General features: G+C 42.1%; 2 protein-coding genes across 2 annotated transcripts in view; both read left to right on the top strand.

Moving 5' to 3' along the window:
* myoz2a (myozenin 2a) overlaps nt 1–20,943 on the top strand; it is a 189,265-nt gene that overhangs the window by 35,777 nt on the left and 132,545 nt on the right. The window lies entirely within an intron of this gene.
* Nucleotides 20,410–20,943, top strand: part of usp53a (ubiquitin specific peptidase 53a) — a 58,269-nt gene continuing 57,735 nt past the window's right edge. Inside the window, exon 1 of the mRNA XM_080792462.1 lies at nt 20,410–20,827. Coding sequence (XP_080648588.1) covers nt 20,684–20,827 — 144 coding nt within the window. The 5' untranslated portion in view covers nt 20,410–20,683. The remainder of the gene's footprint in view (nt 20,828–20,943) is intronic.

The raw sequence follows: 20,943 nt of genomic DNA, 5'->3' as shown, positions 1-20,943 counted from the left end.
AAACACCAAAAGGGGGTTCCCGACCAAAATGTATTAAGCCAGGCAGGTAGTACTGCAACCTCTGTTTACACAAAGCCACAGAGAGCTTTACATATTTTAAAAGCACCTGACCCAGACAGTGCTAAGAGCGCTTTGCTGCATTTAGCTTTAGTTGCAAAAACCCATCGGGGGAATAAAGCTGTTGGCCAGCACAGCATCAGCACCAATCTTGACGAGACATTATTGGCAAAGTGTGTAAAGGAGAAAAAAAGAAAGAATAGAAAACAGGAGACATTTAACCCATTTTGGGCGGGAACCCCTTTTGGTGTTTTAACTGTAATACTTTAGCTATTGAAAAATAGCAGATCATAGCAGCTCATAGCGCGCCACCGAGTGGCGCGCTACAAGCTTGTATAGGTCTGCTATTTTTGAAAAATCATGAACATGTGGTGCAAAGCTTTGAATATAAACTCTTTCAGGCAGAGCGAACGTTTTTAACTCAAATCTTTGCTTCTGGCGGGAGGTGGTCCCTGAAACAACACATTTTCAGATGGGGGGTCGGTCAGTGGCCAATTTCATATATTTTTGGGGGTCCTTGACATTAAATTGATATAGAAACATAAATTTTTAAAATTTCGACGCAGGCCTAAATGGGTTAAGGAAGTATTCCCGAAAAGTGGTAAAAGTCATAATTCAATCAGATTCTTATCAGTCTATAGTTCTTAGCCGGAACATTTTCTTTTTGTTCCCTGCCTTGTCCTTCTCTTGGACAGAGCAGGGGAACACTGGGTGATAGAGTTGTCCCGATCACGTTTTTTTGCTCCCGATCCGATCCCGATCATTTGAGTTTGAGTTTCTGCCGATCCCGATATTTCCCGATCCGATCACTTTTTTTTGCTCCCGATACAATTCCGATCATTTCCGATAATTCTTCCCAATCAGATACATTTTGGCAATGCAGTAAGAAAAAAAAGGGACTAAAACGGTTCCGAACTGCCGCCCCGTGTCCGAAACGGTTGAGAAATGACAGAGTTACTGTGTGCCGGTCCCTCTACTGTACCCTCTACTGTACTGTACTGGCACACACGAAATCATCATATACAGTTAATATGGGCATGTGTTTGTGTGCGTGTGTTAGGTTGCACACAGGTGGTGAAAAACAACCATGCTGTTTTCATGCTCATACCCAGTCCAAGGGACTGGCTTGCACCACTCAAAAAGTTTATTTATAGCATTATCTTTTATTCTTTTTTTAGCATATATTATTTTATTAGACATTTCTGCCTTTTCATTATTTAAAGGGGGAAAAAAAACCTTATATTGCTATTTTAATGTGCCTCATCATTATGTTCAAGGGAAAAATAATGCACCTATGCGCTCACACGTGGTGCAGAGTCGCAGCACATGCAGGGAGGAGAGGAGAGCTCACTGGGGAGAGGAGGGATTCCGTGGCACAGAAACATTTACAAAAGTTTACAATAAAGATCTCTGCATGAGATATTATGCTTATATTATTAGAAGAAGGGTTTCTATCTACAGTCATGGATTGGACATAAGAGTATTTTGTTGGGACTTTTCAGACGGAATGTTCTTCTCCTGCTCCGGGTGGACAGAGCAACAACAACGAGTTGTTTTTGCTCTCTCTCTCCCTTTTTAGCACTCAAACAGCGAGTGCAGATGCAGAAGCAGATCTGAACAAGACGGTGCTTAGAAGCCTGTTGATTCGAGGTTACTCCGCTGTGTGTGTCTCTGTGTATGACGATCAATAATTATTCCACCGAGTGGTCTTTGCGAGGGCTGGATTCTCCTCATCATCATCTCTCTCTCTCTCTCTCTGTGGTTCCTTCTTTTTAAAAGTCGCTTTAAGCGTCGGTTGTTTCAGTGCAGCCGCTGCCGCTTGTTGTCGTTAGCTTTCTGCTATTAGCCTACTAGCCACGCAAGTTACAAGTTACGCAAGTTACGCAAGAACGTCGCCATTCGTAGCAAATCTACAAGATCACAGCGCGTTGCGAAAGCAACTCTTTGTGAGCTTGCAGATCTGCTGTTTAGGGCCAACGTCACTGTCGTGCGCTAAGTTTTCCTAGGAGCAGCAGCAAGAGGCTGCTTCGAGAGGAGGATGTTTTGTTGTTATTAATTATGAACCAATCTGTATTAAAAAACAAAACTAAAGACTCGGGAGGATGACTTTAAGACTTATAGATGGTCACGTTTCTTCTGTAACGTTAAATACAATTAAGAAAAGATTTAATAAAAATAAAAAAATATTATATTTAATAAATAATTTTTTCCCGATATTTTTTTCCCGATCCCGATCTTTTGAAAATGACGTGATCGGGCCCGATCGATCGGGAGGCCGATCGATCGGGACATCCCTACTGGGTGACTCAGCACGGCTAGAACTGTTCATTTTCACGAGGCTGGAAGTGGTGACCGTCGTGTTCTGGAAGTTTGGAACGCAGCAAAGCCCTTTTTCAGCAGGAAGCACACACAGGAAACCGGCCGCAGCATTGTTGTTGCCCTGGGGCCTGAACCGTGTCCAGTCTTCAGGGAACGCTGCCATCTTTTACAGTTCTTTTAAGTTTTAACCCATTTAGGCCTGAATTTAAAAGAATGTCTTCTAAATTTTGACAGTTTTCTGAAAGATGTTTGCTGTATCATTCAGTGGTGCTCAATATTTCATGTCAAGGACCCCAAAAATGCCACTGACCCCTATCTGAAAATATGTTGTTCCAGGGACCCCGACAGAAGCAAAGATTTGAGTTAAAAACGTTCACTCTGAAAGAATATATATATTCAAAGATTTGTGCCACATTTTCACCACTTTTCCAAAAAATAGCAGCCCTACAAGCTCGTAGCGCGCCACTCGGTGGCGCGCTACGAGCTTGTAGATCTGCTTTTTTTTCAATAGCTTAAGCGTAACATAATGCTTTAAAACACCAAAAGGGGTTCCCCCGCCCAAAATGGCTTAAGGATTTCAGACACAGTGCACAGGAGGATTATGAGAATTGCTCATAATGATTCGTAGCAGTGGGTGCTGACTGAGACAAAACGTTTTGTCTTTTAGGCCAGATGCCAATTCTTATCAGTCAGAATTAACACTGACTGGAGAAATCAACCATTTAGGAAATCATAGTAAATCTGATGTTGGGCAGTATAAGCAACAAATGTTTTATGTGGGAGATGATAGTTATATTTGTAGTTCACCATGTGATCGTTGTGCAGAAATCATAATGGAAAAAACAAGTTTACAGTTAACAAACTGTTACAGATAACAGTTTGCTGTGAGCCATAGGAGTATCATCATAGCAATCAGTGAATTCATTCATAAATCCAGCTATGCAAGTTGGAGGCGACTCTGAGAAGTATTTGGCAGTTAGGCTTGGAAACATTCTTTTTGTGCATTCCCTGATCCCTCCCTGCGCTAACTCTGGAAGTAGGAAAAAACATACTGTAGCTGGCTGTCTGAATATGTCATCATACTGTAAGACTGTACGTGTTCCAGCCCTGGGACTGACATTAACCCGTTTTGGGCGGGAACCCCTTTTGGTGTTTTAAACATTATGTTATAATTTAGCTATTGAAAAATAGCATATCTCTAGATCTCTAGTCATTGGTTAGACATGGGTTAAGGTTTGGTTTAGGTGTGCTGTCCCGTGGGAGGTTAGGTTTAGGGTGAGGGTTTGAGATAGGTTGTAGTTGTTGTAGGACTAATGACTGGTCTAACCAATGACTAGACCAATGACTGCACCCGATCTACAAGCTCGTAGCGCGCCACTGAACGAGCTTATAGGTCAGCTATTTTTTTAAAATCGTGAAAATGTGGCACAAATCTTTGAATATATATTCTTTGAAAATGTGCCTCACATCTTTGTTTTAAATGTGCCTCACAGTTTCAGTTTTAAACTCAAAAATCCTTGCTTCTGGGGGGGTCCCTGGAACAACATTGGTTGGCGGCATATTACATATAATCTTTGGGGTCCGTGACATGAAATATTGAAAACCACTGATATAGAAACATGAGGTTTTTAAATCTTACGTTTTTTTTAAATGTCAACGTCAGGCCTAAATGGGTTAAAAATATCCATGGGCAACAGAACAGTGAGTGAGCTACAATTCAAGTGAGTGTATTTGGCAAGGGAGGTAGTTAAACTTCTGAAAAACTATCATTTTATTGTAATAACAGTCGTTAGTATCCTGTACTTTACCTGGTGTTTATTTCCCTAACTATCTGGTGGGGAGAATTGAACTTTCCCCCTGACTTCCCTTATTCCCAGTCAGAGTTTAGTGGCATTTTGAAAGTTAATTACCAACTTGAGTCAATGGGTTGTTGTGAGATGATTTAAAGAATCTTTTGAACATATATGCAGTTTCATTCTGTTACTCTTAGCAACATAATTTCTTCACAGTTTCTTTCTGTTACTCTTAGCAACATCATTTCTTATTTATAATCTTTGTCACATTGTTCAGTGACGCTGTTGGCCCAAAGCAGGGCTCGAAATAGCGACCATTTTGGTCGCAAATGCGCCTGAATTTTAATCTGTGCGATCTCAAAATATAACTGGGCGCACCAGTGCTACTGCATATAATTACTGTAGTGCGACCAAAACGATCGCGACCGAAAGTGTCGCGGGCCGGTTCCGTCCCGCGAGATGATTTAAACTTGTAGAGCATAAATATCTGAGCATGTAAAAAAAAAAAGTAAGTTCCTAGTCCATTCCTGTCCAGAGTTATGATTGTTTAAAGAAATATCTCCTTGGCTTCTTCTACTTCCTCTAACCTCCCGTCAGTCCGTGGACTGATTGGGTGATCAACATCAGCTGGACCTGAGGTCCTCAGCTGTGAGAGACAACAAAAGGGCTCAATTCAAATTGAATGGAATGTGTGGAGTCACACACACACACACACACACACACACACACACACACACACACACACACACACACACATTTATGATGACGTTATGAAAATAACTTCTCATAAATATATACAGTATATATACATATATATATATATATATATTTTTTTTTTTACTTCAATCAAAAAGCAGGCCTACATAAAACAAAGGGTTTTGTAGCCATTTACACATTCAGAAATTATAGCAGAGACAGTATTTAGAATTTAATTATATTTTCAACTGGTTTATTGCCACAAAAATAGCATCTCATACCAACTGGCTTGTAGGCCAGTGGTTCCCAAAGTGGGGTCCGGGGATCCCTAGGGGTCCTCGGTTAAATATGATAGTTAGGAACCAAATGGACCCTTATGGGTCTGAAACTCTGAGAGTGTATACTACATACTATGGGTAAACCAATTTCACTGTACATTTGTACACTCAGTTAAATTAACTTTGATTTTATGGGTCCCAGAGATAGAAATGGGGAACGGTAGCCTAATTCAGGTCAAACTGGGGGTCCTTGAAATGTAAATAACTGAAAATCACTGCTAGAGCCGTAAAAGTCTTCTCATATGGGGGTCCCTGGCATATATTTTCAAATGGGGGTCCGTGGGCTAATGAGTGTCAATTTGAGGGTGCTTGACATGAAAAATTTTGGGAACCACTGTTGTAGGCTACAAGTGTAATAATAATGAATGTAAAAAATCGATTACATATTGGTGCTCGTAAAATTTTGGTGGGTGCTCCTAATTTTTTTCTGGTGCTCCTTCATTCTGAATTTGGGAGCACCAGTGCTACCAAGTAAAAAAGTTAATTTCGAGCCCTGCAAAGACATGTTAATTTAATTTAAAACCATGTATGGAGGCTGAATTCCGGGTAGGTGTTTTGAATAAAAATAGTAAGATTGTGAGTCATGACTCATTTGGAACATTTGGAAATACATTCAGCTTATTATTATTACTTGTTGTATTTCATATTACAGTAAACTTATGACTATATTTGCTCTAATACATGTTGACATTAAATGTATAAATAGTGAAAATAACGAATAATAAATAATACCAGTATTTTCTAGAATATCTTTAGTCATTGTAATGTTTAATAAGACGTTTAGGAAAGAAGGTTGTGACTCCTAAACGGTAACCGATTTCTACAAGCTCCAAATTCCTGAATTTGAGGTCACGCAATCAATGACCTCCCAGAAGCTTAACCTGACCGTTAGTGTTACCACCTGAAAACCCATACTTAACCATCTCTAACCTAAGACCTTTAGTAAACACACCCACTTTATATACTTTTATATACCTAATAACTTCAATGCCACAACCATTTTAATCACGTTCCTAAACTTTATCATCTCTAAACTTTGACCTAAACAATATGAACATGGTTTAATTGGCCCAGCTCTGGCTGTCATGCAATGCATCATGGGTATGATACTGACGGCTCAGGAGCTGCTATGAAAAACACAAGTTTTGTATTAACCCATTTAGGCCTGACGTCGAAATTAAAAAGAATGTCTTTCTAAAATGTATTTCTTTCTGAAATGTTTCTATATCAGTGGTCCTCAATATTTTATGTCAAGGACCCAAAAAATATATGTAATTGTTCGCCGAACCCACTCTGAAAATATGTTGTTCCAGGGACCTCTCAGAAGATTTGAGTTAAAAACATTTGCTCTGAAAGAATATTCAAAGATTTGCACCACATTTTCACGATTGTTCAAAAATAGCAGACCTACAAGCTCGTAGCGCGCCACTCACGCTATGAGCTTGTAGATCTGCTATTTTTCATTAGCTAAAGTGTTCCCCCCCAAAATGTCTTAAGAGCGAAAGGATCAGAGTGTTCTTCTCTGTAGCGTCCGTACTCCGTACCAGGGACAACGCTTTGCAGTTGAACGTTACTCCCCAGTAAAGGAAAGCCATCCATCAACGCTGAGACAGAGTTTATAGAGGCAGTAGGAAGGGGCTATGTACACTATGCTGTCACACAGGTGTGTAATGTCGTGATGAGACACTAGTTTAGAGGCAGTAGGAAGGGGCTATGCACACTGTGCTGTCACACAGGTGTGTAATGTCATGATGAGACACAGTTTAGAGGCAGTAGGAAGGGGCTACGTACACTATGCTGTCACACAGGTGTGTAATGTCGTGATTAGACAGAGTTTAGAGGCAGTAGGAAGGGGCTACGCACACTATGCTGTCACACAGGTGTGTAATGTCGTGATGAGACAGTGTTTAGAGGCAGTAGGAAGGGGCTACGCACACTATGCTGTCACACAGGTGTGTAATGTCGTGATGAGACACAGTTTAGAGGCAGTAGGAAGGGGCTACACACACTATGCTGTCACACAGGTGTGTAATGTCGTGATGAGACACAGTTTAGAGGCAGTATAGTAAGGGGCTACGCACACTGTGCTGTCACACTGTAACATCTGTGCCCAGAGTCACATTGGTTCCATGCATTTTTTGTTTGCTATGCACCATTTTTCATGTATTTTATTATTTTCTACCAGTCCGTTGCGCTATGAAATGTTGCTAATTATCTGCTGGACTATGCTACAAGAAGCCAGTTGGATACATGGGTTGCTATGGCAACCGGCAGTGATTGTGAAGCCCCGCCAACCCCAGCTCACCTGGGGTTGAGGGGCAATCACAATGTTTGGGCCACCTGGGGAGTTTGACTCAGGCAGTGCAGGGTGAAGGAGCAGGGAGACAGACAGGCTGCTGCTGTGGGCAAGAGGAATATTTCCCATGTTCTTGCCTTTCTTTCCCTTTTGGATTGTTCCCTTGAATTTGGATTATTCCCTTGGATGTGGATTATACCTCTGGATTTAGAGAACTTCTTCCTTTCCTGGAGTGTGGATATTGGACATTGACCAGACTTTCCCAAGGATTTTAAGAGTGGCCAGAGGAGACTGGCCACACTCTACTGGTTTGGATTTGCGTTATTTTTGGGCACCTGAGTTTAGTTTGGACACTTTGAGTTTAGTTTGGACAGTGCTACCGTTTGAGAGTTTTATTTAATTTTGGTCTGATTAAGTGAACATTATTTGATAGTGCACTTGATTTTCTTTTGATTTAATAAATCACAGTTTAAGCCTATATGCTGATTTGTTTAGTGATTATTATTCTGAACTGACCCACCACCTCCCTCATTTTGCTATAATTGGTTATTTTAATTGTTATTATTGTAATCGTTATAACACAGGTGTGTAATGTCGTGATGAGACACAGTTTAGAGGCAGTAGGAAGGGGCTACGCACACTATGCTGTCACACAGGTGTGTAATGTGATGAGACAGTGTTTAGAGGCAGTAGGATGGGGGCTACGCACACTATGCTGTCACACAGGTGTGTAATGTTGTGATGAGACAGTGTTTAGAGGCAGTAGGAAGGGGGCTACGCACACTATGCCGTCACACAGGTGTGTAATGTCGTGATGAGACACAGTTTAGAGGCAGTAGGAAGGGGCTACGCACACTATGCTGTCACACAGGTGTGTAATGTCGTGATGAGACACAGTTTAGAGGCAGTAGGAAGGGGGCTATGTACACTATGCTGTCACACAGGTGTGTAATGTCGTGATGAGACAGAGTTTAGACTAGAGGCAATAGGAAGGGGCTATGCACACTGTGCTGTCATACAGGTGTGTAATGTAGTGATGAGACAGAGTTTACTTTAGAGGCAGTAGGAAGGGGCTACGCACAACGTGCTGTCACACAGGTGTGTAATGTCGTGATGAGACAGAGTTAGAGGCAGTAGGAAGGGGCTACGCACACTATGCTGTCACACAGGTGTGTAATGTCATGATGAGACAGTGTTTAGAGGCAGTAGGAAGGGGCTACGTACACTATGCTGTCACACAGGTGTGTAATGTCATGATGAGACAGTGTTTAGAGGCAGTAGGAAGGGGCTACGTACACTATGCTGTCACACAGGTGTGTAATGTCGTGATGAGACAGAGTTTAGAGGCAGTAGGAAGGGGCTACGCACACTGTGCTGTCACACAGGTGTGTAATGTCGTGATGAGACAGAGTTTAGAGGCAGTAGGAAGGGGCTCGGTACACTATGCTGTCACACAGGTGTGTAATGTCGTGATGAGACAAAGTTTAGAGGCAGTAGGAAGGGGCTATGCACACTATGCTGTCACACAGGTGTGTAATGTCATGATGAGACACAGTTTAGATGCAGTAGGAAGGGGGCTATGTACACTATGCTGTCACACAGGTGTGTAATGTCATGATGAGACACAGTTTAGATGCAGTAGGAAGGGGCTACGCACACTATGCTGTCACACAGGTGTGTAATGTGGTGATGAGACATAGTTTAGAGGCAGTAGGAAGGGGCTACTCACACTGTGCTGTCACACAGGTGTGTAATGTCACTATGCTGTCACACAGGTGTGTAATGTCGTGATGAGACAGAGTTTAGAGGCAGTAGGAAGGGGCTACGTACACTATGCTGTCACACAGGTGTGTAATGTCGTGCCATGCCAGCCAGCCAGATGATGTATTGGATCTGCATGAAGAAAAAAATAAGCATACATTCGTTGCGCCATTGGGTCAAAACTCTAGAGAATTTCAAAGGTCTCTCAAGTTGTATCAGAGACTGTTCAGAGCAAGGCTCGAGAGCTGTGGGCTCACGATTTGCAACTTAACAAATAAGCAGGGCAATAACACATTGAATGCAGAGAGACCTACACTAGCATGACAGTATGCAAAGAATATAGAAGTGTCCGCCCCTGTAGCAAATATGACATATTTATCACACTGGCAGATGTTTAAATATTACATATGGGTGGTTCAGTACTGTCCAATAATACTTTACAACAATACTCTATTATGTAAACTGTGTTTATTTATCATTGCAGACAAACTAAATTAGTGTGTTTCACTTCACCCGTGAATCAATGCAGCACAGGGCTCTTAGCATTATACAGCCATATAACGCAGATCAATTAAATCATTCTTAATGAGGCTATCCATCAAGGGAATCACTAATAGATAAATTACAGCACCAGACTCTCCCCTCTACTGTCGCACAAAAAAATACCGTACACGCTGTACAGTTATCTCGCAGACCGTCCTGACTTGTTAACCCATTTTGGTCGGGAACCCCTTTTGGTGTTTTAACATAGTTTTAAGCATAATGTTATGCTTTAGCTATTTAAAAATAGCAGATCTACAAGCTCGTAGCGCGCCACCGAGTGGCGCGCTACGAGCTTGTAGGTTCTGCTATTTTTGAAAAATCTTTTGAAAATGCGGCTCAAATCTTTGAATATATATTCTTTCTCAGAGTGAACGTTTTTAACTCGAATCTTTGCTTCTGGGGAGGTTCCTGGAACAACATATTTTCAGATATGGGGGGTCGGTGGCCAATTACATATCATTTTGGGGGTCCTTGACATGAAATATTGAGCACCACTGATACAGAAACATGAGGTTTTTCAGAAAATTGTCATCATTTAGAATTCTTTTAAATTTCGACGTCAGGTCTAAACTGGTTAAAGCTGCTGATTCACAACAGAGAGACTCTTTGGCTGATTACCCCAAGGTGCTGGCCGGAGCGTTTTTACTGCAAAGGGAAAAAAACGAAAAGAAAAAAAACGAGTCAATTGAATCCTTGAAATTCCCTATACTCACACACAACCTGGGGTAGTCGTTGTTTACAAGAGGAATACCCAGGGCTTCCTAGTGTGTGGTGTGTGTGCAATGTCACTTCCAATCCTGGAAAGAGAAATGGCTTCTTCTCCGAGACCCGAGTTTTGGCTGCATCTCAAATCTAAATTTTATATTTGGCAGATTTCCACCAGTGTGTAGTGTGTGTGACAGCCAGGCTTTTGTTCTTTCTATTTAACAAATGTCCAAGACAAAGAGGGAATTCTAATGGGGAGGTCTAGTCTAGCAAATAAATAAATAAAAAGATTAAGATGGTTCTTGGAAATGTAGTATAGGGCTACAACTATCGATTATCTCCTTAGCGATTATTCTATCGATTTACTTTAACAAATGTCCAAAGACAAAAGGGGGAATTCTAATGGGGAGGTCTAGTCTATAGCAAACAAATAAAATAAAGAAATAAAAAGATTAAGATGGTTCTTGGAAATGTAGTAGTAGGGCTATACAACTATCGATTATCTCCTTAGCGATTATTCTATCGATTTTACTTTTTAAGCACATTTTTATATTGCCAGTTTTATGTGTCAACAAATTGATCAACCACTTACAGTAAGCTTTACTTTATCGCACAACGGTGTCATAGATGTCATATGTAATTATGTATCATAGATGTACTGTACAAGATCACAACACGTCACCACATCATTGTGCACTGCATGTGAGCTTAGTTGTATAGATCTGCTATTTGCATTATTTTCTTTTATGGAGGGACAGACAGTAGGCTGACAGGATGCGGAGAGAGAGATGGACTGGATTACCATCCAAGGTGCCTGGACCGCTGAGCCACGGCCCAGGCCTTATTTATTTATTTTAAAACATTTTTGAAAATGTTTGTTTACCTATGACATACCCAAAATAGAGTTGGGTAGTATAGATACTTGTTGAGTTTTATATATATATATTGCTCAAGCGATCCTTGAGCAATGTTAAAACATACCTTCCCCGTTCTGTGGAGAATATTTGCTGAAAATAGCAGATCTCTACATGTTGTTGATGACTATTGTCACTATTCGTTTGACAAATAGCTGAAAATACCCCATCTATAAGATTTGACAATGTTTTAAATTATTTTCACAATTTCACCTTATAATGACAACATGGCCAACATTGGAATGCCAGGTTCGGTTTAAGGTCGGACCTGACAGTTCTGTTTTTAAAGTCGGTTTAAAGGACCTGACCGTTCTGTTTTTAAAGTCGGTTTAAAGGACCTGACAGTTCTGTTTTTAAACTAAGTGCTTTGCTAGAGAACTTAGTCTACTATTATTGTCCTTGTACCCGTTTCTCTTCGAAATTTAATTAATACTATTTCAACTTCAGTTATCTTTAAAAATGGGCAAGATTTTTTTTTTAACATTTGTATTACATTAAATGCAATGTTTGTAATGCATGGAAGGAAGCCATGGTGCTGCTTGACGATAGTGATCCCCCTCATGCTGAATACTTTAGACAGAAAGGTGTGGGTTGTCCTCCTTGGGTTACACTAGGTCATGACATAACTGTTTGTTTGCAGAAGAGACACGTGACCAAAGTGTATATACAGTAACAGTAGGCAGTTATTATTCCATCTAGAACCGGAATGAGGACGCAGAGTTTTAACCTCAATCACTGCTGCTATAAGTATACACTAATTTAAATTAAATTAACTGTCTTTTAGATTTAGATCTTTATAGTTTGAATAGCAATTATACCACACAGCCACTTAACCCATTCTGACCTGAGATCAGATTCTATAAAATGTCTTCTACATCCTGACAGTTTTCTGAAAAAGCTATGTTTCTATGTCAGTCGTTCTTCGATTTTTCAGAAATAGCAGAACTACAAGCTCGTAGCACGCCACGAGCTTGTAGATCTGCTATTTTTCAATAGCTAAAGCATAACGTAACGCTAACACCCAAATTGATTTATACTTCGTTGACGCTGGTGTCGCCTGCAGAAAATAGCAGATCCACAAACTCACAAGTATGATTTCGTTTAGCGATGCCTTGTGAGATAAAGCTTGTAGATCTGCTAAATAGTTGATATGTCACACAGGTGTGTGTGAGTATACAGATCGGGCTGTAGTCAGTCAGTCACCGTGACCTGGGCAGGCAACGTGTTTTGTATCGCTCTTTTCACAGTCCTACAGTATCGGCTTTCCGTTTCCTCTACACCTGATCTCAGGAGGTTAACATGGTCTCACGTTAACCTCCTGTGCATTGGCGTAACGTTTACTCAGTCCAACGCTGCATAATATACTAATTACAGGTCACGGTAGAGGCTGCATTTCTAGTTGGTTTAGTATATGGGGCCTCCTCCAACAAACGGTGCTATAGTGTGTAATTCACAAAAACATGTACTCAGAAAGCAGCCACAGGGTACATACTTGCCCAAGGGTAACAAGACAACTCGCCCCATTTCTGTTTTCCTCCCAAATTGTTCCCCAGTGAGGGGTGGGAGAGGCTGGACAGCAGACGGCTGGACTTTGAATTTCTCTAACTATAAACTTTCATGACAGCAGAACAGCCCAACTTGCCAAGTACAAATATAATTTATGAAAAGCTAAAAAGTCTGTTCACAGAAGTTGTTGTAGGATATGTGGGGATTATCTGACGAGGTACCATTTGAGTGGGCAAAACCTTACATAATATACTAAATAATACTAAATTGTTTATAGGGTCAATATAAGTAAAATGATATAGCCTTTCCACAGGAGTATCTTTTTATATTTTTCCAAAAAGAATACAAACAGCCAATAGCATATTTACACAAAGATATCCCCCTCACTGGTGAAAATTCCGGGAAGAAAAATGGGCAAGTACCGGGGTGAGTTGTCCAGTATTACTTACCCAGCATACAAGTACAATGCTCATCTTCTCTCTCTAAAGCCATACCAGTAAGACGCCCTGGGGGGTGAGATTTGACCTCGCCCTAAACCAGAGCCTTTGATATAGACAGTTACGCAAACTGCGTTCACTTCATGGGGCTTCAGTCCAATGGAGGCTCTCCTACATAGACTTCTCTAGAGCGTCGCAGTCCTTCCTCCTTTCAGAACGACGAGTGGCCCAGGAAATGAATCCCAATGTATTTGTCCCATAGGCCCAAAATATTGTGTTCATTGTCATGATTTGTCACGATTCGAGTTGGCTTTGTCCGCGGCGTAACCGTCTTTAAATAAATACTTTAAGAAAAGCCTATGGGAAAAATGCATTGGGATTCATTTCCTGGGCCACTCGTTGTTCTGATAGGGGGAGGGACTGCGACGCTCTATAGAGAATGGGGACAACCAACTGGGACAAGGCCAGGACCGGAAGTATAGGCAGAAATGCATTGGACTCAGCAGGGCAACAGCCCAGCTTATCTTAAATGATCTTAAATACCTTTTATTTTAGATTGTTTTGTAATAATAGTACAACATAAACATTACAGACACTTTAGTTGTCACTGTACAATACTTTAAAACAGTTTTCATGTTGCACACATGCTTAAAATAGCTCTTATTTGCGCCGCCCTCGTTGAGAACAATGTATTTCCAACTCCAGCTTGTCTCAGTTCAGGCTGCATGACTGTTTCTGCCCCCTCAATGTCGTAACTCTTCTATTAGATGGCTCTAGTCTGGGCATGAGGGGCATCAGCTATAGTATATAGGTTGTCTCCATATATGGGGCTTTAGGTGAAAGCCTTCGTTATTTCACCTATAGCTCCATATATGGAGACAACGGCGATATCCAGCGCTGACATCGGACTAATGTAGAAGAAACCTCATATATGGATATATACATGCCTGGCATCGTCATGGTGATACGTACAGTAGGCTACTCAGTTGGCTGGCATCGGCATATAGTCATCATGACGACACGCATCTAGTGAACCATATATACAGTAAGAAGAATCCGAGTTTATGTGTGGGATCGCGAGTCGCGACTACACTGCTCAGCGAGATCTCAAATCTACAGGGCCTAAACCAAGACACAGGATACAAGACACCACACTCAGGGGGACCCTGCCCTGGTCAACCTTGCAAGTACATCAGGATTAAGTGGCTATAGGGTTAAAGGCCATCTCTATTTAACTGAAGAGGTACGCAGATGTTATGTTTGTATGTACAGTTAAAAGTCAGGATAACAGGAGAAAGGGCACGATCATTCCTCTCGATATGGGACAGGGTCGACTTGGCTAGCTGTGCAGTGTCAGTGCAACCAAAATAATACAGAGCGAGAATATCTCCAGCCAGTCTTTGGTCATTTATTAAAAGCTGCATCCCCAACTACGTCTTCCAGATTTATGTCATGCCCTTCATAGCTGGTGTGCACGTGTGTGTGATGTGTGTGTGTGTGTGTGTGTTGAGGACTTTGCTGAATAAATAACAATTTCATCAACTTTGGTTCACACTTTAATTGTGACCGGAGGTGGCAGTTAACTATGAAATAAGTAAGTAAGTAGCCCTGCCGAGCCATGAGGCCCATAGCAGGGCAGGAGCCTATCTCCTGTTTCTGTAGCATGAGGAAGCTTGTTGTACAAGTACACCCCCTGGACATGACGCTAGTATGTCGCAGGGACTTACCCCCAATCCAACCCTTGATGCTGAGTGTCAAGCAGGGAGGCACTGGGTCCCATTTTTTTTGGAGTCTTTGACTCCTTGGTATGACCCGGCCGGGGATCGAACCCTGACCTCCCCAGTCTCAGGGCGGACACTCTTAACCACAAGGCCACTGAGCTGTTAACTATGAAACCGTGCGTTTTTGACACCTAACCCACCGTCACTCTCTCCCCGCCACTCTCGCACCCCAGGCAAGCCCCCCCCCCCCAGGTCATGGTGACATCACGTGACATCAGCCCCTGTCTAGAGTCACCCCCAGGGGGTCTGACTGTATACTAACCTTTTCACTCTACACCAAATCTCTTTGTCGGAAATAGCAGATCAATAAGACAAGCTCATGAGCTTGTAGACATTCTTTTCGCAAATATGGCATTCAGCAGCAAATGTATCTTGAGCTTAGTGTATAACACTGACAATACACTACATTCTACAGGAAGGAGTCGGAACAGAGTCATGTTTACGTTATGTCTGTCAGTGAAGAACTTGTGTTGGGTATCATTATCATTAAGTATAATAGCTCAGACAGGGCGCTGGCCTGGTAGTTCATTTGGTTGAATATACATGTGGAAGAAATTGAGCTTGATTATAATAGATTTTGATGTGATATACATGTATATCTGTGACGTGCCATTGTCTAGTGATGTTATTCTGAGGTCTGAGTTTGAAACTGAATACAGCCATCAGTATTCAGTATTCATTGTATTGTGATGCGGATAACTTTCATATTTGACCTGAGGCGAGGGAAATGTCTGCGCATAATGTAACACCATGGTATTATGGACATAACTTAATATCAGATCAGTTACAGGTCATTTATTAGAGTTAACTAAAACTAAACACAAACCTAAAACTAGGTGGGGAAATAACACATTTTTGTTAGGTTAAATAGTACATCAAAGCTACACTTACAAACTGGAATTGTGCACTTAAAAAAAAAACTAAATATACAGTATAGAGAATATGTATTGTTTTAATGTTTAGTCTTGTGCATGAGAAGCTAATGTGATTGAGACTGGGATATTTACAAACCACAGTCTGGCCTCACTGTTCAAGGTGGGAGATAAGGGAGTGTGTGTGTACACACACACAGTTTACCTCCCTCCAGCACTGGAGATAATCCCAAAGACTTTAGCGACATTGGTCTTGATTGAGTGAGTTGGTCTTTTAAGTAAGTGATTTCTGTGGAATGCTGTTGCTATGGAGTTGAGTAGCAAAGCGTAGAGCCTGCTGGGCCTTCTTTAGCAAGTCGTTGCGTTAGTGGTAGTTAGTAGGAGAGGAAAGACTAGGGCAAAGATGTGACAGGAATGCTAAACTTTTGGTTGCAACATTAACCTGCCTTACCTTAAGTTACATGGGGTTAACTAACTTGCAACTAGTCAGATCAGGTGAAAATTCCTGGAATGCCCGGAGGGAGGGAGGGAGGGAGGGAGGGAGGGGTGTTGTCCAACTGGTTCTGGCCAAAACGTCCTGGAGCGCTCTCTGTTGAGTCATTGTTTCATTTTTGAGCAGTGCCTAAACCACGTATGTACGTATGTCTGTCCCCGTGTCTGTCACTGGGTCTGTCTGTCTGTCTGTCCGAGCACGGAAAGCTGCGACACGGTAACCTAAACTCTGTCATTTGTCGACGGTTTCGGACATGGGGCGCGGCTCGCCGGAACCGGGCCTGTGTGTGGATGTTGCGGGGGACACCCCGCGGGGACACCCCACATGGTGCAGTGGGGACCCCCCACATGGTATAGTGGGGACCCCCATATGGTACAGTTACACCACTCACTTCACACAGGCGTGATTTCTTTTTACAAACTGGGGCTGTCTGTCTGAATGAGACAGACAGAGTATTACGTTTAGTCAATTGGTCAGCAAGCAAGCATGGTTATTTTGTCAGGTGTCTGGTCTGGTGTGTTTAAAAATAGGATGTTGCAACAAAGGAAACAGCTGCTCATTATCTCATTTCAAGCTTTTGGACGATTTCCTCTCTTAACCATTTATCATTTAATGTGGTATATACTAGACTAGCACGAGGAAAAGAAAAAAAAATCCCCTGCTACAATTTACTGTCTGAGACTCTCGTTTCTAATTCAGAACTTTCAAAGTTTCAACTTTCACATTCCTGACCTGAATGTAGAGTTCCTTTTGCTTACCTCATAGCCCCCCCTCCCCCCCCTTGTGGCATGTGCACAGAGTTGTGGACCTAATAACCTTGGAGCAGGTTGGACTGCATAGTCATGCTTATGGAAGCAGCCAGCCAGGCCACAGGGTGCAGATGACACTTGACTCAGAGAGGAGAGCCTCTGGAAGTGGATAGCATACATAACTGCAAAACCCAAACAACTCTATTTCCATAGCTGTGTGTGTGTGTGTGTGTGTGTGTGTGTGTGTGTGTGTGTGTGTGTGTGTGTGTGTGTGTGTGTGTGTGTGTGTGTGTGTGTGTGTGTGTGTGTGTGTGTGTGTGTGTGTGTGTGTGTGTGTGTGTGTGTGTGTGTGTGTGTGTGTGTGTGTGTGTGTGTGTGTGTGTGTGTGTGTGTGTGTGTGTGTGTGTGTGTGTGTGTGTGTGTGTGTGTGTGTGTGTGTGTGTGTGTGTGTGTGTGTGTGTGTGTGTGTGTGTGTGCGCAGCCCTGCTCCATAGTGCATATTCAACGCACTATTAGTGGTTGTGTTGTTCTCTGTGTTTGACATGACAAGGTTAAGCCTGTGTTGGTGGGAGTGGGACTGGAACACAGTCTGTCACACACTTTACTTTACTGTGTGTGTGTAATGTGTACTTGATTAGGATTTTGTATTTGCCACTTTAACTATTATTTTTCACACACTTGTTTTAAAATGTTTTTATCCCACGATTTTGCAACCCATTTTTCACCCAGTGTGAATTATCTTTAAATGTAATCCTGGGTGCTACACTTCCTCTGCCAACCTGGGGGGGGGGGGGGGGCAACGGACTGACCTCATGCTTCCTTCTATGCATGAGGAGTCCAAGCTGCTTCTTTTCACCTGGCAGGGGAGAGTTTTCCCCGGCCGGACGTAGCGTGTGGAAGGAACATGTTATTCCGACTAGTTCCTTTCCCCTCCATCAGGCGTCCCGGCTGGCCAGGGGCGGGAGGTAGTTTAGAGACCAGGATTATTACTGGCACTGCATGTTTTTTTGTGAGGGTACTACCTACCCTATTTTTCACTCTTAAGTCTTTATTTTAATATAGCCAACCTTCAATTTGTGGGAAGCTTGTGCCTGGTGTAAACTTGTTATGTGCACTGTGACTTTTCATTGCCTTTCATTGAAGGGGGGCGTGTGATACAGTGTGGACTAAAATAATATATGAAGTTCAATTGATAGAACTTGAAACATTTTCTCTAACTATAGCCCCAAAAATAAATACCTGATTTGAAAAAGTAAATGAATCAAACATGTCAACCGCTAGTAGTATTGATGGATCAGCAGACACATGTGTCATTGTGTGCCATATTGTGTGAAATATACTGTAACTACAGTTAGTACTGAAAAATAACAGCAAGAATGTTTTTGTACTACATTGTAGACTATATTGGTTTCCATCACGTGACGGTCAAGTTTTGTAAAGGAATCTTTTAATTAACTGACATTTATTTGAAATCGTGAAATTGCGATGACCATGATATTGCACTTTACATGTTTGTGCAGTCATGTTTATATTCAGTCCAGTATTACTTTTTTCTTGAATTTTTTCAAGCTATACTGTTTTGGAAAACATCCAATAAAACGTAGGTTACAAAATGTAATCACAGGTCAGATTCGATGTAGTGTCACGTCTAGTGCAAAGGCTACTCATACAAGTTAATATATAATGTCTCGATAGATTGCACCTTGACACATGATTTTCAGTTAAATATGTTTTTACAGTTTTGTAGGACTACTGTAGAGAGGGTATGGTATGCGCGTGACATCATCGTACCTGGAAGTTATGCGGGAACGCCCACTGAGTGGCAAAAAACTACTTTCTGGCCTTTAATGACAGCCCCATTCATCCAAACAGAAAAGTCCTGTCTGATTGACAGCCCATTCATCCAAACAGAAGTCCTGTCTGATTGCATTAAAACAATGTTAAACTCACCAACATTGCAGCTGCGAAAGAAAAGCTTGAATTATCCTCTTTCTATATCTGCAAAGTTTTTGTTTCATGAAAATCCACCATAGAAACGTTATGAGTTACTTTCTGTCAAGAAATGTCCTGCATTTGATTTGTCAGAGTTTGGAAGTGCTTGTTTTCAATAACACAACATTTTGCTGCCTCCTGGACCTGCATGCATATATAGGGCTGCTACAATTACAGTTTAAGTTGATTAATTGAGCATTTTGGCCTTTTGGGCTTTGTAATCACACATTGCACAGGGCAGATATGACCATTTAAAAAAAAAATATGGACATTTTTCAACATGGAAACGATTATGAAAAAAACTATTGCGATTATGTCAAAATAATTGCGATTAGGCGAATTATGTCATAATCGTGACAGCCAGGCCTATGCATAACTTAACATGAATGTTTCCTCGGTTCTAAATGGTTTAATCAATAATCATGTGTAAAGCCCAGCAGATCATACGCATCACTGTTAATCCATTTTGGGCGGGAACCCCTTTTGGTGTTATAGCAGTATGTTATGCTTTAGCTATTGAAAAATAGCAGATCTACAAGCTCATAGCGCGCCACCGAGTGGCGCGCTACGAGCTTGTAGGTCTGCTATTTTTGAAAAATCGAAGAACGACTGACATTTTTAGAATTTGATCTCAGGTCAGAATGGGTTCATCAGACCAGTGTGTGTCCAGTGGAAACCTCGTATGAATCTGATCTCAGGTCAGAATGGGTTAATAACGATATCGATGTTTCTCCTTTTTTTTCTCCCACGCAGCGGTCCACTTGAATCTGAACTCCGACGGTGAGAGAGAGATCTGCACGGTCGGTCGGAACGTTCCCTCCAATGGATGGACCTCTCGGGTCGGGCAGAGCAACAATTATTGATTCTGATCGATTGATTGTCCTCATTAACGGCCAGAGAGCCATGCGGTAATAACCCACCACCAGCGGGACAGACAGACAGACAGACAGACAGACAGACAGACGGACGGTCCCTCTCCCCAACGTTGCTGTTGTGTCTGTGAGGGTAACGGGAAAAAGAACAAGATGACGACCACGAGCTTCTTAGGACGCCCTGCAGTACGGGCAAAAAACTACCCTGAGAGAAAACAAACTCGCAAGCAATAAGGTTTTCCTTAATAACCTTGAATTGTTTTGTTTTGTAAAAAAAAATTGTGTTCAATATATTCATTAATTTGAGACATTTCCAAAGTACCCACCCGGGGGTCCAACAAAGCACCACCCTGTGGTGAAAAAGCTGCAGAAATGGGGGATTAATTAAGAGTCCGATGTGTTTTATTCGGGGACAACAAACAATCGAAGCTATAGCTAGCGTACCACACGGCTAGCTATAAACGGAGCTTCAGACTGTCGGGGAATTCCTCCAATCAGGGGCCGAGGAGGATTCCCGACCAATCATCAGCGAGCCCCCATAAACAGACCCCTCTATCCGATGGCATGGGTGAAGTTCTTCAGGAAGCCGGGCGGCGGTCTCGCCAAATCCTACCAGCCGGGCAGCATGCTGTCCCTCGCCCCCACCAAGGGTCTGCTCAACGAGCCGGGCCAGAACAGCTGCTTCCTCAACAGCGCCGTGCAGGTACGTACAGGTCCAACAGAACACATTATACAAATCCTCTGATAATACAGTGGGTTCCCACATTTTTTCATGTCAAGGACTCCCAGAATTACACTAAATTAGGCCGCGGACCCCCC

This window comes from Protomyctophum bolini, assembly GCF_963924005.1.
Source record: "Protomyctophum bolini genome assembly, chromosome: 20".
NCBI classification, from domain to species: Eukaryota; Metazoa; Chordata; class Actinopteri; order Myctophiformes; family Myctophidae; genus Protomyctophum; species Protomyctophum bolini.
The sequence above is the reverse complement of the archived record's forward strand: the minus strand, read 5'-3'. Positions and strand labels throughout refer to the sequence as shown.